Source organism: Diadema antillarum, unplaced genomic scaffold (assembly GCF_040938485.1).
Source record: "Diadema antillarum isolate AM-2024a unplaced genomic scaffold, OU_Dant_1.0 seq00000388_RagTag, whole genome shotgun sequence".
NCBI classification, from domain to species: Eukaryota; Metazoa; Echinodermata; class Echinoidea; order Diadematoida; family Diadematidae; genus Diadema; species Diadema antillarum.
Window position 1 is genome coordinate 21,041 of NW_027271385.1, and position 20,307 is coordinate 41,347.

The 20,307-nt window shown below is 38.7% G+C and overlaps 1 protein-coding gene across 2 annotated transcripts in view; it reads left to right on the plus strand.

Annotated features, from left to right (window-relative positions):
- The first annotated feature begins 219 nt into the window (after positions 1 to 219).
- LOC139731931 (uncharacterized) overlaps positions 220 to 20,307 on the plus strand; it is a 28,530-nt gene continuing 8,442 nt past the window's right edge. The window contains exons 1-5 of one of the 2 annotated variants that reach the window (XM_071642805.1): positions 220 to 321; positions 4,597 to 4,776; positions 6,117 to 6,301; positions 10,877 to 11,026; positions 12,195 to 12,293. In XM_071642805.1, coding sequence (XP_071498906.1) covers positions 4,656 to 4,776; positions 6,117 to 6,301; positions 10,877 to 11,026; positions 12,195 to 12,293 — 555 coding nt within the window. In that variant the 5' untranslated portion in view covers positions 220 to 321; positions 4,597 to 4,655. Of the gene's footprint in view, positions 322 to 3,105; positions 4,112 to 4,596; positions 4,777 to 6,116; positions 6,302 to 10,876; positions 11,027 to 12,194; positions 12,294 to 20,307 lie in introns of those variants that run through there. The other variant, XM_071642806.1, reaches the window with a different exon arrangement.

Sequence of the window (20,307 nt, forward strand, 5' to 3'; positions counted from 1 at the left end):
ACAGATTGAAATGGATTCTGGAAAACAGTAGGTAAAATCAAAAAGAGAAATCATACCATATGTCGATTTATCGTGACCCCCCCCCCCCCTCCACCTTCTAGACTGACGGACAAGGGTTCTGTGTAGTGTGCAGTGGATTGTCGACCCCCTCCCCCTCCCCCCTCCCCCCCCCCCCCCACACACACACACACACACTTTCTATTACAAAGTGGACGTGTACTGAGATTACGACACTTTAAATTTCTGGTGTAAAATACTTGCATGTATAGCTGTCAACTGCGCCAGTCGCACTGCAAAGGATTTTATAAGGCCGTATCCATTGTAAGTAGAGTTCTGCACGTTGCTTGTCATTCATAAAACGAAATTCTAATTGTTAAAGACAATGCGTGCTCCGTGTAAACACGAAGTGTGCATGTGCCCACGTATACATTTTTGTGTTATTGTGTGTAGTCTATGGACGCCTCGGTTTCTCCCGCTACGCATATGAATACAGTATGTGACCATGTACCACAAACCAACAAAAGTCGCTAGACAAGGATTTTTTGGTGGCATTATCGTGATATAGTCCCCACCTAGATCCCCACCACAGTGCGCGTGCACCCGTGCGTTTAGGGTTAGGGTATAGGGTTAGGTAGGGTTTTATTTAGTACGGACACGCAGCGGTGGGGACTAGGTCTAGACGTTCTATATCACGATTATGCCTTTTTGTGGTTAAGGGCAGATTCTGAAAGAGCAGACTCTAAGCTTTAAAATGATGTAAAACTCAACTCAAATGGACTCCAGCTCCCCTAACCTACCTAAATGTAAATTTATTTATTAAACTGTTTAATTTTACTAGAAAAGATAGAAACCAAGAATCTAGATAATTTAGATCTAGAGCTAGATCTAGGAGAAGTCTAGATCTAGTGGCAGTGCCGTGGAAAGAAAGCACACACTCTGGAAAAGTGTGAACTGAGAAAAAAGGCTCTTAAGTACACGGTCTAATCAAGCGCTTAAATCTTTACATTTACTTTACCAAGCTGTGCTAGCTGTGGCATGAAATGGACTAAACACGGGATGTAAACCACCGGGGCAACAACAATGAAGAGATTATCAGATTAAGCTGAAATTGAGCATGTTCTACCAACACATTCTGCCCGTGGTTAATGCTAACTTTCAAAGCAGTAGCATCATCCTGTCAAACGTGGTTTGGACTAGACTTGAACATGTGTTGAAAGTGAAGAGTGTGCAAAGGATTTCAAGATATTTAAAAGTGGCCTGTAAGACATAAATTACTTTTTTTTTGTTTTGTTTTGTGATGCACAGTCTCCTATATAATATAGGAGAGTGGATCGTATTTTTTTTCATGGCTCTGAATTCTGTACTTAGAAAATGAAAATTCAGAACTGCATAGTCGAACCTTGTAAGAACAATGTACTTGGCAGGTTTTTTACTAGTGTGATGGAATATGCAAATGCCAAAAATGGACACCATGCCCCCACTCCCCCACTCTCAAAGCTGCCCTGCCCCTACAACTGTAACTGCGACCAGCCCCAACGCTACGTGTTGGGGCTGCGCATTGTAGGATTTTGGATTTGGGAGGACGCAGTAAAATTTCATTTTAAATACTAGAAAATGCATCAGTTGAATACTTACTGATGTATTCCAATTACAGTACTCTCCGCGTAATCGAGTATCGCTAAACAGGTACCGGTACTCCGTTTAATTGGGTAGAAATGTCATAATCAGTTCCAATGCACATTAGAATTACCTGATAATTGGGTTGCCTCTCCGCATAAACGGGTAAACAATTTTCTTCTAATCTAATTTCTACCCACATTTTATGATATATAATGCTGCAAGAAACCATGAATGTCAAAATTTCCACGGCTAATCGCATTCTCTGCTTAACTCTTAATGTGCCAGGCCCAAAACCCCTAACGTGCCAGAGGTTTTTACCTAACGCCAGAACGTTTCGAAACTGGACTGACATTGAAATTTAAAACAGCCATATCTCTGAAACTATTGACTGTTTTGAATTGAGTTCTACACAACATACATCAAGAAATGTTTGCTCTTTCATTTCATGCAGTCAGTTTGCCACAATATCTATCTGAATCTGAAATATTGCAGAAATATTTGATGCATCAAAAAAATTATTAGAAATGTTTGTGTAGTATGGAAAAAAAAATGACTCTGTTTTGTTTTTTCTTCAATGGAACGCTCCCTTGACTCTGTGAGAAAGTTTTAGAGCAACATCTCCTCTTTCAAATGATAACAAAATTGCCCTCTAGAATTGTATGATTCCAAAGATACTAGCAGTTTATTTTGTCTTAGCAATTTCTCTTTCTGCCTCAGTAATTCATTCCCAAATCTGAGTCCTTTAGTCCCAGATCCTATATTTGAAACTGAAGTAATTGTTCCGGGCCCTTGAATAGTGTCTTTTGTCCACCTGAGAATGAAGAACCTGACAATCCTCCTTTTGTCTAAGCGGACTGCGGGCGGGTGTACTCTATTGAAATCGGGAGGCCTTTGTCCGCGCGCAATTCCTATGCTAGCTTGGGGACGATTAGTGACGTTCACCAAAACAAAAGGATGAAAGACTTGACCGACGAACGAAAGCTGACCCTCTTTGAGGGACAAAATCAAAGCAGCTTCCCGCAGGACACCGTCCAAGTGGAACAATGCGAGTGGAACCGCATAGACAATACACGCAGAGTCAGTAGCATACACACGCGTTGTTTACCTATGAGACTTTTGATCCATACACATCTCGCAGAGGGTGCGCCCGCTGCGGATTTTCCCGATGTGAAAAAAATACATCTAGCTGAAAAATGGTGTATTTACTCAAAATTTTCCAATGTAAGCATGCTCATAGTTTTAGTGGAAACGATGGCCATGCTAATCAGCTACCAGTACATATCATTGGCAGTTCCTTGGTGGTACACATTATGGTACCACAAGAACTTAAATGATCAATGCTTTTCTCGCTGTTCTTAATCGCCGATCGGCGACCATGGCACGTCAGGACTAAGGTCGCCGTTCGGCGACCATGGCAATTTAAGAGTTAATTTGCAAAGACTGATCATTTTGTGAGTGATTAAACATGAAAACACATGTACCAGTACCGACTTGCCACATGCACACGCACATTACACATGTAGCTGGCACTCACAATTGCATAGTCAGTCAGGAGTTGAACACACTTGCTCCCCTCCCTTGATCAGCATTTCACAATACGAGAAGTTTGCAACGAAAATCAGGTCATGCACCAGCTCCATAATTTTGCTTTTCCCCAGTCACTTCTCGAAAAGTAAACAGACGTTCTACTTTAGAGAAATAATTTCAGAAAAGCCTGCTTATTAGCGAGGAGTCCATACATACGCAAACGACAAAGTTTTCTGAAAACATATTTGTCGATAAAAAGAGTGTAAATTTTTGCTCGTGACTGAGCAAAAGTAAGGTATAAATATAATGTGCGTGCAAGCACCAGTGTTAAGCATACAGTTTGGTGCAGTGTTCAATGCATTATGTACATACACATTGTGTGTGTCAATTGTGAATGAGACGTGTTCTTCTGTTAATCGGGTACTCCGCTTAATTGGGTAAGAAACGCTCTGCTAGAGCCTACCCGATTATGCGGAGAGTACAGTGAACATATTGACAAGAGGAAACGTGGTACGTAAAATAGTCCGTTAATAGTCCATTTCTGTCTAAATTGACGACTTTTAAATGATTTAATCAGCAGGGATCTCTGAAATCGACAACTGCTCACGAAGACGGGATTCCAAACCTCTGCGTTTGTGCTAGTTGGTACCACTGTAGCCTTTTTGACCAGGCACTCTTACTGCGTGACATCATGTGGCGCCTGATCACTTGTTGCTGGTGTGGGAGAGTTTTACTCAAACCCTTTCGCTCGCCACTACACAGTGCGCAGCAAAATGGCCTTGTTCAAAGGCTAAAATCATCGAGAATCTCATGCATACGTATCATATCGCCAATCCTAAAGTGCCACGAAAGACAAAGAATGAACGGGAGGTATGGAGATGAACTCGTAGACAAAACATCTTTTCAAGACTACGTACATGGGATCAATGTGGAAATTAACAAGTGAATGTTTTGTATGAATAAGGTAAGAAATGCACATACTGTACATTATAAAAGTAAACCTTTTGCTAGTAAATTACAAAACTTATAGTGGTGCGAAAATTTGTGTTGCTTTTTCAATGTGCAGAGATAGCACTCTTTCGACTCAGGGCACTCCCACAGTATAACTGTGTACATTTACAAGGAGCGCCCTGAGGTTACCCCCCCCCCCCCCCCCCCCCAAGTTTGCATTGTTCTGAGGTTAAGAGTCTGCAAGAGTGCTTGGAAGGTGTACTTGTAATTCTCAGGAAAGCGTGAGACCCCCAGGTTTCTTGTTTATGTTAAGAAGGGCATTTTTTATGTATTTCAGGCATAGGAAAAAAAAAATTGTCAGACATGTGAGTGTGTGAACCCCTAAGGTACATACACGTAGGTTGTATGAGTCTCACATCATTTGGTCTTTTGCACCCACCATTTGAATGCATCTGTATATATAAGAGTAAAGTATTTCATTTGCGTTTGAATTTGCAGGTGATATAGCCAAAGTCAACATCTGACAAAATGTCGGCAGTTTGATAAAGCTTTCGGGAATGGATCCTCTAAATTTTGAGGAACAGCGAGGGCGTCACTGCAATGTCTGCTACCATGCTTTTTCAAGAGATGGAGAGCATGTTCCACGGATATTAACCTGTGGGCATACATATTGCACAGGTGAGTGAGACCCCTTAAATGCATATCTAATAGATCTATAATTCAGGTAATGCTTATTTCAGGCCAGCCTCTCTACACTGATAACCTGACACTCAAAGGCAGCCTTAAGTTTGGACTATGAGCTATTCTGGCTTTTTGTTTGTTTTTAATGACAGAATATGGAAGGCATATTCTCATGCAAGGCTATTAATTGTGATCCCAAAGGAAAGCTGTAAACTCTTGAGCAAGCCTGAAGATACTGTACATGTCATTTGTGTTCTTGTGTGTAGATTTACAATTCTGCTCCTGGTTAATCATGTTTTATGCCCCATCCCTGCAGAGTGCCAGATATTACTGAGATGATTTACCGCTAAGAAAAATCAGACAGTGGATGCCCTTAACACTTTTAATAGCCTAGGATTGTTGCATACGTTGTTAGTGCACTTTTATTCAATATTTATAAGACAAAAATCCAGTTCTGTCAAAGTTCACTGAACTTAGTCTTTGAGATATATGTATCACATCTTCTAGTCTGAACATCAGAATGGAATATGTGATGGGTGGAATGTGTGATGGGAGAAATGCACATCAATTAAGACAATTTAAATAGTTGAAGATGAGTCCTGAGTATGCTCAGGCAGGTGTCTATGGGAAATGGGTGTATTAGCAAAATCAGCCTGTCGTTAATGGGTTAAGGTGTGAGAGAAGACAAATGTTTCTGTCAATTAATAGACTCAGTAGTCACTCTACTTTTACTAAAAATGTCTTATAAATAAAGAATGAACACTATGAGGATGATATGAAAGGAAGAAAGTTAGAGGTCAAAGGACCCTCTACTTTGGCAGCAGTGGTAATTTTCCATCCATAAATTCAGCATGTCTATAGAAAAGACCAGTGATAACGTTACTTCCCAGAAGGATAAAAAAAACCAATAATGAATACAGGTGAAACAACAGCTTGTCAAAAGCACCACTTGAGCAGACAGATGGCAAAAGTCACTAAGCTTTATGGTGTTAGCTAACAAGCTATCAAATAATGCTTGTTCAGTCTGCTGGATATGTAAGGTTGTATGAAGAATATGATGTGGGAATTAACCTTGAAAAATAGGCACTGTTTCTTATCAGGAATGTTCTACCATACGTACATGTATGTTCTGTCTCTGTTTTAAATGGCAAACACAATCTTTTTAAAGCATAGGAACAAAAGACAAGCTTAATTGGTAAGTAGAGTCCACCTACAGTGAATGAAATTTGTTTGTGTGTGTGTGTGTACATTACCTCTGACCATATTAAACCAGGCACAGTGTATCGTATGAAGGAGAAGCTGAATTGTCATCCATGATACTCTTCTTCCACTGTCAGCATGCTTGGGCAAACTTGTTGGGAAGTTCTCCCGAGGGAAGGTGTGTTGTCCAACTTGTAAAGCAGACACATCCATACCTGGTCTCGTCAACAATGTCCAGAGGCTGGCCAAGAACTTTGCTGTCCTGGAGATACTTGAAGGACTAGAGGAGTCTCTGAGGGGGTCATCTTCCGCTACTAACCAGGTGAGGAAAGACATTTCAGTGAAATGGCACAACATGTTACATGGACACTCTGTGATTTGTATCTGCACTTCTCTTAAGTCTAAGCTTATTTATTGACAATCTTTATTTGCCATTGAAGCTGAATGGGTTTCGAATTCTCTCATCTATTACCCTACCATCTAAACAGAGCTATTCAAAACCTTACCCCCCCCCCCCCCCATCTTCGAATTTTAGGATAACGGCCAAGGAACACATTTCTGTACCTTGGGCAATAAAACTGCAGGAGAGAGCAGAGGTGTGGTCTTAACAGACACACAAAGAAAACCTTGTTCGGGTATGTTTCCATAACAGCGTACCTGTTCACATCTGATTCAATCCTTATGTGGATTAGATCACACTAGTCATGTCATTTTTGTCTCGCCCACCGGAGGTGAAGGCGAGACTAAGGGATCCAAATGGCGTCCGTCCGTTGTCCGTCCGTTGTCCGTCACAAATGTTAAAGTTTACCTGCAAGACTCTCTTATGATGCATAACTTGGCAGCTGTTACAGCAATGGCAGCCACACTTGGGTGATAGAAGCACTAGGGGTATCTTCATGTTATGGTGTTGTCAGAGGTCATGTGATGATGTCAAAGGTCATTTGAGGTCACATATTAAAGAGTACAACAGGTTGTATGTGCAAGACTCTCTTTTCTATGTTAAAGTTAACCTGCAAGACTCTCTTTTGACAAATAATTTCACATAAGTTGCTTGGATTACAACCTAACTTGGGTCATAGATGCACTGGGGGTACCTTCATGTTATGGTGCCGTTGGAGGTCACAGGATAAGGTCAAAGGTCATTTGAGGTCATACGTTAAAGTTTACTTGCAAGACTCTCTTATCACATGAAACTCGACACATGTTGCTACAATGGCAATCAAACTTGGGTGATGGATGCACTTGGGATACCTCCATGTTATAGTGCTGTAAGAGGTCACATGATAAGGTCAAAGGTCATTTGAGGTCATACGTTAAAGTTTTATCACACGTAACTCAGCACATGTTGCTACAATGGCAATCAAACTTGGGTTATGGTAGATGTCTCTTGGGAAGTTGAAGGTAGCCACAAGGTCAAAGGTTACAGACAGGGGTCAACGAACTTTTAGGGCCCAATGTTAAGTTTTTAGGGGGCATTTCTTTTATGGCTCGTAACTTTTGATCCCTTTGTCCGTTTGTGACCAAACTTGGATGGAAGATGTCCCTTGGGGAGATGAAGGTCGTCACAAGGTCAAAGGTCACAGGGGTCAACAAACTTTTAGGGCCCAATGTTATGTTTTTAGGGCGTGTTTTGATTGTGGCTCATAAATTTTGATCCCTATGTCCGTTTGTGACCAAACTTGGACGGTAGATATCCCTTTGGGAGTTAAAGGTCATCACCAGGTCAAAGGTCACGGAAAGGGGTCAACAAATATTAGGGCCCAATGTTAAGTTTTTATGGCGCGTTTCGATTATGGCTCATTACTTTTGATCCCTTTGTCCGTTTGTGACCAAACTTGGATGGTAAATATCCCTTAGGGTGTTGAAGGTCACCACAAGGTCAAAGGTCATAAGCAGGTCAATTAACTTCCGGGAGTTATAAAAGATATTAATTCCTTGTATGCGAATGGGCGAGACACAATTTGGCGATTGCCTTGTTTAGCAAAGTAATGCTGCTGTGAGTGTAAGATACCAAGTTTGAACACATCTATTCCAAATGAATTTCATTGACAATCATGGGTGTGTTCAACATGAATTTGTGGTGGAAAATTTTTGTCTATATCATCGGATGATGACACAGCAAACATTCTGGTTGTTATGGGTACTGTCAATATGAAGTCCTGTCCTTTTCTGTCTTTTTATAAGGAATCATTTCTCCTCTTTGTCCAACATTGTCAGGGTTACTCTGATTTGAAAAAACTCTGTTAGACAGGGTATATGTGTAGTTTAGGACCATGCTAGAGGTAAAGGCATTTTCTGCATCATGATATTCTCATAGTTTTAAGAATACACACTTTTTGAACTCTGTTTTCTGAATCCATGTACCATTTTGAAATAACAGGGAAATTTATCTAACACTAGCCAGTAAATCACACTTTATGATTCACTAAAATATGACAGTACCACTTTGTCAGACGTGGATCACTAGTTTCATGTTTCATGTTTTTAGCACTAGATTCATGTTTATTCCAATGATGGATTTCAAGTGAAAAAAATACAATATGGAAAATATGACAAATGTGCTGGTAAGCCTTTGTAACCACTTCTCATATAAAAAAAGAAAAAGAAAAACAGTTTCCATTGTACAACATGTTCTGTTGTTCTTTGTTATGTTGCAGTTTGCACCATATGCATCTTCAAAGAAATCCATGTGTTGTCATGAGGATTTAAAAAAAAAATATGGCGAATAGAGGATGATATTTGCGAGTATCCTCTTATTTTTTTTTCCCACAAGCACTGCTTTTCAGGTAACCTTACCTCTACACAGAAAATGTATGCCTGTTTTTATATCTATGCTTGGTTGAGGCTGGGATTCAGGTTTAATTTTTTTGTAAGATTATAAGAAAAAATATGAAATATCAAAGAGCATACAACTCTAAGAGATATTGAAAGTTTAGTTGATAAATATCAGTTTTTATGCCTCCGCCACGAAGTGGTGCCGGAGGCATTATGTTTTCGGGTTGTCCGTCCGTCCGTCCTTCCGTCCGTCCGTCCGTCCGTCCGTCCGTCCGTCCGTCCGTCCGTCCGTCCGTCTGTCCGTCCGTCCTTCCGTCCGTCCGTAATGAATTTTGTGGACAAGGTAACTATCAAAACCTGTTGAGGTATCCTAATGAAACTTGGCTTGTATGTGTATTAAGGGGTGAAGTTGTGCCTATCAACTTTTGGGTGCACATGCTCAAGGTCAAAGGTCAAAAGGTCGAGGTCAAATACATAAAATTTCACTATTTCCACCATATCTACGCAATGCCTGAAGATATTTTCTTGAAACTTAGCGTATACATGTATTACCCAATTAAGATTCTCTGGTGAAAGTTTGGGTCGTGAGGTCAAAGGTCAAAGGTCAAAAGATCAAGTAAAAATATTAAAACTTCTTTTTTTTCTCCGTACCTTGGAAAATTGTTCAAGGTATCTTCATGGAACATAGTATATACATGTACTGACTGGCAGTGATTACCTAGAGAATGTAGGGTTCATGGGGTCAAAGGTCAGGGGTCAAAGGTCAAGTGCAACACAAAATTTTACTATTTCCCTCATGTTTATGCAATGCCAGCAGGATTTTTTTTTTTTTAAACACTTGGTGTATGCATGTGTAACCTAATAGAAATTCTCTGGAAAGTTTTTCTTTTTCTTTTTCTTTTTTTTTGCCTCAAAGGTCAAAAGGTCAAAGATCAAGTGAAAGTGCTGAACTAACTTTTTCCTCCATATCTCGGAAGTGGCTCAAGTTATCTTGAAACTTACTACATATTTATGCGTGTTCTACCTGAAAGTGATTAGCTTAATTAGTTATAAATTTTAGGGTCAAAGGCCGGATGAAAATGGTAACAATTCACTATTCAATACAGAAATTGCTTTTTTTCTCCATACTGGTACCTTGAAAATTACTCAATGCATTAATGTATGAATGGGTCAAAGTCAAGTTATAGTCCTTAAATCCCCAAATACATGCTCTCCTTTTATCCAATTAAACCTATGTCAAGGATGGTGAACATTCAACACATTTGAGACAAATTTGTCATTTCAATATTTTGCCAAATTTGTGAAAATGTAATCACACATTGTCCACATGTACTAGATCTAGAACTATTAAGAGAATCGTGCATTTTGGCGGAGGCATACCAGTCGCCATAGCGACATTTCTAGTTAATTAATGGCTCAGATATCCCAAAACTAAGCAAACCAAAGTGGTCCTTAGGGACCCATCTTTTATTTAGTACCACTAATGTTTTTGGATATTTCAGCCATTTCAAAACCATTTTTTTATCAAATAAACTTTTGATTCGTCTTAAGAATGCATGTTCTTTAATATTTCATATATTAAGTGCTTTCTAAGTATCTCGCCAAAAGTTAACATCTGAATCTCCATCTCAACCAAAACTATACCATCCCTTTAACTAAATGCTCGTGGCCAAAACTAATGAACAGAAATTTCCTTTGCTGTATTTAAACAAACTACTACTGTGGTGTATTGAAAGACAAATGGATCTAAGACATTCAAACACAATTTTAGAGCAATTGAAAATACTGTAGCAACATACTCCAAGAAGGTTGACAAGTGTCTTGACTCAAAACATCCTCAACCAGCTTAGGACGAGTCCAGAGTATACTCCGACAAGTGTCTATGGGAAATGCGTGTTGTAGCAAAATCAGCCTATCCTCAACAGGTTAAACTTGAGATTCAGACTGGAAGTAGTAAAGATATAAAACTTTAGATTTCCAACTATATTTCTTATGTTTCATCTAGATCACTTTACTTTGGTTTCTTTCTTTTTTTCATAAGTGAAGTTTTCTTAATTTCTCTTTACTGCACTCAAAGTCTTAAAAGTCATAATTTAACTTCAGGCAAAATATTATTCCCTAGGTGCTTTTGTGCAATGAACATGAGAACGAGCCAAAGAAGGTCTACTGTCTTACCGATAAAGAAGTCATCTGCATCTACTGCCAGGTCTATGGCCAGCACAAAGGTCATGAGTGTCAGTTGGTCAGCCAAGTGGCAGCAAGTAATAGAGAGGTCAGTACCTAGAATTGTCATTACTAATATAAAATTATGAGACTGCCCAGCTCAAAACCCACAAATAAACGGTCACAAAGTAGTATTCTCTGTGATGGACTATGATAAATACGTCGTTTAATGTGACTGACTCAAATTCTTAAACTTCGTCTTACCTGGAAGACTACTCTTTCCTCTACCTGTTGTACAGGCTGCTGTCAAAATTTGGTGGCCCCCAAAAATTAAAATCATGATATTAGTTTTTCTGGGCCATGATTTTTTGGACAGGTGCTGCTTTCACTGGGAAATTCTATTGATATTCCTATGCAGCAAATCTGAGTGACCCTAATCTCTCACTCATCTTTTCTACCTTTTCTATGAAACTGCACCTCACAAGTCTCTCTTATTTCAATCTCTTTCTGAATGCATTACAATTTTAACAAGTTATGTATCTCATTTTCTCTGCTCAATTTTCCACTTAATAACTTAAGCCTCGAACTTACGTTTTAACTATGTAGAAAAGTGGAACTCACTTTGGCTGAATTTTTGTGGGTTTTCAGCTTGATAGTCACATATTGACTGTTTAAATAGTGCAAGAGATAAGCATTTAAGCAGTAGCTACTTGATGATGAAATTTTATGACTAAAAAGCCCCAAAATGCCCACGTGACGGTCAAGTGAAATATTACGTGCTTTGCAGTATTCTCTCGTGAAATTTTCAGAGTTTCACACAAGGATATACATGTACTATGTAGTATCCTTTTGGCCTTATCCCAACCTGATTGTCTTGTAAATCTATGTATGAAAGGGAAAGTTCCTTCCAGAACAGTCTACTGTGATAAACAGGAAAGGGAAGTACTTAGAACACTACGTAGAATAACATCATGTGAAGTACCAGATTTATCCATTGTACATGTACTTTATATTCTCATGGCATATAATACAATGTGAATATTCTAGTTTGGAAATGGTTTTCCAGTGCGGTGATACTTGTATATCTCTTCATATTTTAGTGATGGATTAATGTTGCAACTTTTAAATTGTTTGAGTGTTTCTTCAGGAACATGGTTACAATGCATGCAGCACATGTCATCAAAGTTGAGTAATATCAAAGGTAAAGGCAATGATAGTGTTATAACAATTTTTGGTGACAGACGAAACACTTCTATTTCATTCCCCCTGCATCTCAGACATTAGGTCAACTGCAAAATGACCTGTCTGCTCAAACAGCCATCCTCCTCCCAGCCTTGAAGCATTTACAAGATGTTTCCAGTTCTGTTCAGCATCAAGTGAGTTCCAGTTGTCACCATAATTGCTTTAACCTTTAAACCTTATAAGTCTACAGGTGTATAATGATATATTTGTAGGCCTATTTTGTGACAGCAACACAAAAATTATAATCATACTCCCTCCCATAGGTGAAACCATTGGTCAGCGGAGGTTATGTTTTTGGTTCCATATGTTTGTTTGCCTGTCTATCTGCCTGCTTGCCTGTTTGTGTACAAATCAGCTTGTGAACGAATGATCAGATTTTCACCAAACTTGCAGAGTGTTTATAATGAAGTAAGAAACTTTGGGGGTCATGAGATCAAAGGTCAAATGTCATGCATCATAAAAGATATAAAACAACCTTAATCTCCCAATAACTCAATAATGAATGATCAGCTTTTCACCAAATGTATTGTGTGGATGTTCCTGTACCGCTCTATGTTTGTGTTGAAGATGCTGCCTACAAAATGGTGATGTCTTAATCACAGATGGTTGACAGAGGTCTGCTCTCTTGCCATGCTCTTGATGTTAATGAACACATGTAAAGTAATACAGTTGAACGTAGGATGTTGTGAAATTGACAGCTTACATCGGGAATTCTGGGTGTTTCATTCAAGCAAATCCAATGCAATGTCTTTTTTTTTTTTATCTGTTTTTTTTTTTTGCTACTGTGTCAGAAAGAGTCACTGAATTCGCATTATTTCTATGAGTGAGTCTGCATATCTCTGAATTTGTAGGTCAGTATGAAAGGAAGCAAAAAAAAAATGGTTTGGTTTGACCCACTCTCATAATGGGGAAATGGGGAATAGTGTGCCTTACTCTAAACCTGTTTTTGTTTCAATTCTTACATGAACATATTTCTCTTGAATATTTCATTTTCATACTATCCTCTTAAAACAAATTTATAATGCTCAATATTTCAAATTCAATTCAGTTTACCAATTTTGAAGAAAAATTAAACTGTACGGTGGGAGAAAAATGTTAATAGAAATGTCAATGATTCTTAGATTTATGATATTGCAACAAGCATGACTTTGTCAACTAGAAAAGCACTCTGAGAGCGCAGACCTCCGCCAAGCAGACTACTTTCCATCGTGATCTGGCTATTCCATAGAGGTCAGTGATTTCCACCCACGTTGACTGAAAAATCGCCCGATTTCCCAATATAGAAGCCTTTGTTATGTCATAAACCCTCACATGCGCAGCGCGCCTCACCCCAGCAGAAACAAGAGCACACACTTTAGTGCGCGCATGAAAACATAAAAAATGTGCAGCTTGAACTCCCACGTTTACTGACCTTACCTGGCAAAATATCCAAAATCCTTCATAAAATCCATAAAAATTTCTGGATCACCACCAAAATTTAATCATTTGTTGCTTGTGTCATTCTCAACCTTTCCTGTAAGTTTCATTCAAATCCATTAACTACTTTATTATTTTTTTTGAGTTATTTTGCACAAGGACAAACAAAGAAATAGACCAGGGGCTGGCTGCTGGTCAATTTACCCCACCAAGCCCAAAAGGTTTGACCCCTGAGAGTTGCTGGGACCACCCTCCTCATTGAAAAACTGCGCGTCAGCCTGGTCCCTGAGGGCGGGTTATATTAGGTGGATACATACTAGTAATAAAGGGTATTCAGGTTGTGTGGCCAGTAAAACACAATACAATTGCACTCAAATTTCAAAATCTCTTCACTGCTCCTGCTTGAAGGTTCACAGATGGTATCCATAAAAAAAAAAAAAAACATTCAAAAGGTATGAACATCTTTATAGGTCGGATATTTGATATGTGCAAGGTATCATGGTTGTATGGAGAAACCAGTAAACATGTTTTGTGTAACGGTATACTTGGTATACATAGAGTCATGTGTAAACGTATGTGTGAGTGCGTATGCGTGTGTGTGTGTGTGTGTGTGTGAGTGTGTGTGTGTGTGTGTGTCTGTGTGTGTGCGTGTGTGTGGTGAATTTCTGGATGCAAACTACCCTGGGTTCCAGGGTTTAACGGGTAGTTTGCAGGCACAAACCCTTGTTGAGCATTAAGGAGTCTGCGCCAAGACTACTACATGCACTAACTGGCACTGTCCCTCAGACTGTTGGGAGACGCTACAGAACAGGGCCTATGGGACAGTGTAGTCTTGGTGCAGACTCCTTGACCAAAAACAAGGTTTTGTACCTGCAAACAAATGGTCTGGCAACCCCTTTCCCAACCAGATATTTTGTCAGTTTTTATATTTTGATTATGTACACCCATAGGACGGTATACTTAGTATACATAGAGTCATGTGTGAACGTATGTGTGAGTGCGTATGCGTGTGTGTGTGTGTGTGTGTGTCTGTGTGTGTGTGTGTGTGTGTGTGTGTGTCTGTGTGTGTGCGTGAGTGTGGTGAATTTCTGGATGCAAACTGCCCTGTTTCCCAGGGTTTAACGGGTAGTTTGCAGGCACAAACCCTTGTTGAGCGTTAAGGAGTCTGCGCCAAGACTACTACATGCACTAACTGGCACTGTCCCTCGGACTGTTGGGAGACGCTACAGGGCTCACACCCGTAAATACAAGGGAATGCCCCAGGCCCCTTCACAAATTTGTACCAAAGATACCAAAATAAATGAAGAAAAAAATTGATTAAAAATCAATGATGTAGTTTGGCAAAAAACTGAATAGCTGTATATATTGAGTATGAATTCCTCTACAAATTGCGTTTTGGTTGGAAGATGAAAGCTTTTCTGGTGGAATTTGAGGGGACTATATTTCATTGGGTACGTGTACGGAAAATGGGTGATTTTTTGAGTGATAAGAACTCGTAGTCTGGCTTTGCGGACCCCTGGACAGAATTTGAACTGAATTATCCACCCTGAGAATTTGATAGATGAAAGGGTATATCTAACTTATCCAGGTTAGTGAAGCTGAAACACCTCATTTCTCCCAGCTGTTTTACAGAATTTTTTGAAAAAATTTGATTTTTAACACACATCCCTATGGGGAAATATTTATGGGTGTGAGCCCTATAGAGGATGCATGCAATGCACACAAGTCTATGGGAAGTATTCATCCCATACAAACTCTGCTGGTTTATGTTGATCTATTGTGTCAGATCTCTTCCTCCCTCCCCCCTTCCCCTTCCTACCCCCCCCCCCCCCCACCTCTCTCCTCTACCCCCCCCCCCCCCCCCTCCCCCAACTCTGTTTGGCTACAATTTGTTTTCTTATTATGTTGTTGTGGTATAGATAGATCTTTGTACATAGCAGGCATCAGTATCACACAACTTTGAATGACTGTGTTATTTTAATGTATTTCTTTGTTTGGCTACCACTGAAATAGGTCAAACTTCATAAAGTTAGTCTGTTTGACAAAACAGAGTCTTTTCAAGTATTTTGTAGGCAATAATGTGATGATGACACCCCCATAATCAAAGATTACTGCCTGCCTCTAGGTATTCATCTTATGAAGAACTGATCCACACTACATTTTTATTTTTTTTAAAAACCTCAAAGGGCATGAGTTTCAAAAATGTCCCTTTGAGAAGCTTTATGACCCTTGAATGTGTAATTTCCCATATGATGTAGGTGCAAATCTCATCAAAAACACATTTATGATGTTTAAAAGTCAAATGAGAAATATTACCTCCACTATAGGGCTCACACCCGTAAATACAAGGGAATGCCCCAGGCCCCTTCACAAATTCGTACCAAAGATACCAAAATAAATGAAGAAAAAAATTGATTAAAAATCAGTGATGTAGTTTGGCAAAAAACTGAATAGCTGTATATATTGAGTATGAATTCCTCTACAAATTGCATTTTGGTTGGAAGATGAAAGCTTTTCTGGTGGAATTTGAGGGAACTATATTTCATTGGGTACGTGTACGGAAAATGGGTGATTTTTTGAGTGATAAGAACTCGTAGTCTGGCTTTGCGGACCCCTGGACAGAATTTGAACTGAATTATCCACCCTGAGAATTTGATGGATGAAAGGGTATATCTAACTTATCCAGGTTAGTGAAGCTGAAACACCTCATTTCTCCCAGCTGTTTTACAGAATTTTTTGAAATTTGATTTTTAACACACATCCCTATGGGGAAATATATATGGGTGTGAGCCCTACAGTACAGGGCGTATGGGACAGTGTAGTCTTGATGCAGACTCCTTGACCAAAAACGAGGTTTTGCACCTGCAAACAAATGGTCTGGCAACCCTTTTCCCAACCAGATATTTTGTCAGTTTTTATATTTTGATTATGTACACCCATAGGACATTCATTTAGGCCAAGTTTGGTCCATGGGCTCCATGGGGTAAATTACACCCGCCGGAGGGCCTTTTCAGGGGGTCCCTGGGGGCCGAACCTGCCCTCAGGGACCAGGCTGACGCGCAGTTTTTTAATGAGGAGGGTGGCCCCAGCAACTCTGAGGGGTCAAACCTTTTGGGCTTGGTGGGGTAAATTGACCAGCAGCCAGCTCCTGATCTGAAACCACTGGTAATGAAAACATAACCTCCTCCCTTGGCGGAGGTAATAAGAAGTCACACTTACATGCAGACAACAATGACTTGTTCAAGTTGGCCATTATTTGCAAAAAAAAAAAAAAAAAAAAGATAGAAAGCATGGTTGAAGATGCATATAAAAATAGCTTTTGAAATATTAAATGTAATAAACTTATACTGTTCATTAAAAGTTTCTTGTTTTGCAATAGCCTTGCAGTAATATGAAAGAGTGTAGTTGCTTCAAGTTATCAACTCTTATCAACCCAAATATGATATTTAGTATATTCTTGGGCACACCAAAGAGAGTTATAAGGGGAATGTCAGCATCACATCAGCATATAGCATAAGTGCACATAACAAGCGTCAACTAGGAAGTGAAATCATGTGAAACATTAAAATGCTAATTTCAATTCTTTTCTGTGTCCAATTTTTATGAAACTTGCACCACTGTTTTTCTTATTTGATTTGATTTGATTTGATAAACTTTGGGTCAACTTTAACATGATTGGAGCTGCACTTTAAGCAACTGTTTAATTTTCAAAATATTTTGATGACCATGTGATCTACTTGACACTATTATTATCTTACATCACACAATTTTATGTCCCATTATTTAAACCACCCCAAATGTGATATCACAAAAATGTGCATGAATCAACATTTATAACAAGAGATATGAACCTGAAAGCCTGCCAGTAACCATATAGAGAAGAACAGAAAGACCAAAAGAAAAAGAAAGTCTGTAGAGAACTATCCATTTAGATACCAGACACACATGAAAGAGGCTTTTGACAAAGACAAAAACATATTATAAGAGGTACAATATGAGCTGTCCTGTAACTCAAAACCTAATTGTGAAATGCTGCTGGTACTCATTATTCATTTTGATCATGAAAGTGAAAGTCTAGTGCTGGTTAAAAATAAGTGTGTCATGCGCTTCTCATATGATCCCAAGGGTTACTTTTTTTTTATGCTGCAGCATAATGATTATGCAGATGGAAGTATTGTGATATTGGTTAAAGTTTCCCAGGAGTTGATGAGTTTACATTCACATATTCCTGAATGGGAATAGTGTAATCAAATTGAATGTCTCGAATAAAACTGCTGGTAATTTATATTTCAGATGAAATTTATTTCATCACGGATTTTAAACTTTGCTCCAATATCTCATAGACACTTTTGATTACAGGTCTTGTTGGAAGTAAAGGGTGTGTACAGTTCTGGTCAAGGTGTAGATTTAGCTTTTAACGTTTTGCGAGATATTCAGAAACCACTCTATGAGATGTCAAAGAGCGTGCAGTTCTAAGGGGTATTAAAAGTTTATTCGATGAAAATCGCTTTTGAAATGGCTGAGATATCCAAAAACAAGGTGAAACAAAGAGATCCTAATAAAGTTGTGGCATGTCGCCTTTTACTATTACCACTTTTTTTGATATCTCAGCCATTTGAAAACCAATTTTCATCAAATAAACATTGATCCTTCTTAAAATTACATGCTCTTTCATATTTCACAAGAGGCTTTTCATTATCACACTTAGGAATGTTCAAAACATGAATCCCTACCTCAACCAGTACTGTACAGTCCCTTTAATGTTGATCTAGCTAACTATCAGACTTTGGTTTCAAGCATGTGTTTGTAGGCTGTGGAGTACTGTATAAAGAACAGTTCATTGAGTGTATGCTTCTTCCTACTCTATGTCCCTTATCTCACTCTCACATATTTCTTCACTTCCTTCCTGGTCCTCTCTACTTTGTTTCCTGTCATATTCATTTTACTCTTCAAATGAACAGGAAGTCAATGTTTCTGTCTTCATGACAAAATTAAAGTTCAGGAAAAAAAACAAACGAAAACACTGCATTATGTTGTGCTTTATGTATATATCAGAATATTTTCTCTGGTTTGGTGCTCTGTTTTGTTTCTAAATTGTCAATATTCAACATCATCATTTCATAGTAGTGACTTGATGATATCATTCTTATTCATTTGTTGTTCATACAATTGTAAGTATATCGGCATTTGATTCCATAGACAATGTTTATTAAATTACAGTTGTATTGTTTGAGTAATGTGGAATATCATTCGGGCGTGAAATATGTAATAAGTGCGGATGACGTATGAACTGAGCATGCGCTGATGGGCTCACATTTTTTTTTTTCTTGGACTAAAGAGGCATCTCAATGGGGTCAGCAAGTGAGATAATCTGAGCTCAGCCGTGATTGCTTTGTACATCTTCATACAAGTTTTATAGCAAAATAAGCGCAGACTACATTGGAAAAAAGGCAAATAATACCAGGATACACACACTTTTTATACAAAAAGAAACTGATATTGATACAAAAAATTGTGATCTTTCTCTCAAAGCCATTTTGTGGGAAGCATAATACAAAATGATAAGTATGAATTTAGGCCCTGAATGCAGGGACTCTTGTCTACATTTTTGGAACCTGGTGTACCAGGTTACTGTACAGTTGATGCCACGGGAACCTAGTCCGGAACCTGGAACCCCAGGTTCTCATAAGGAATGGGGTAATCAACAATTTTAAATTTTATAGGTCAGGGATATTTATAGGTAGTAGGTGGCTTAATAGGGGGATCAAATGTATAACAAACATATCAAGTGAATTTTCTTAAATGCTTTGCCTAAATTTAGTGTCATTTTAGTTGTCAATTGTTAAAGTTTTATATTGCTTATTATGGCACAGGCACATTGTTTTTATTTCAATATCTCAGTCATAGGCACCTTTATTTATAAAGGTCTTGTTGGAAATTACTAATAGCTGTTAATCAGGCTTTGGTAGTAACGTGTCACATGCCTGTGTGATGCGATGTTGAAGGGAAATGGTTTATTTCCTCTTATGTCCTATGATATTAGCATGCAAGGTAAAGAGAACCATCTTTGTGGCAGATGTGTGCATTCATCTTTCTTATTCTTAGATACTGTACGAGCTGAAATTTTCACGTACAGATATTTTTGCGAATTGCTACTTGGAGGACATTTTCGCATGTTGTTAATTTTGCAGTTGCGAGGGTCTTATTGAACTTAGTTGTTCATGCGTTGTTATTTTCGCGGTTCAAAGGCGATTCGCAAAATTCGCGAAAATAAAACCACCGCGAAAATTTCAGCTCGTTCAGTAGTATGTCTGTTATTGCACCTCATATAATTCTGGTGATAGGTAAATCCTCTTAGGCTGTCATGCTTATTTTCTGGTAGGAAAACCAGTCGTTTTTTAAGGGGGGGGGGGTCTGCAAAATCATGTGAGTGTGTTTGTTTATAAGATGTGTTTTGAATATCTGTGAAGTGAAAGTTTCTGTACTCTCTGCTTAACCCATGAAGTTCCATAGACCACATTTCTGTGTTCTTGTGCTGTGTCTTTAATTTTTTTTTCAAGTTATCATTTCAAAGGATTGAGTTTCTCATTTTCATTCATTTGAGTCCTCTGTTGTACATTGTGTACGTATCTTTTTTTTTTTGTAATGATAGATAATGATTATTAAATTACATTATTACTGGTAATCACAATTTGATTACTTAATTTCTTCATTGTCCCCACTGAACGAGTT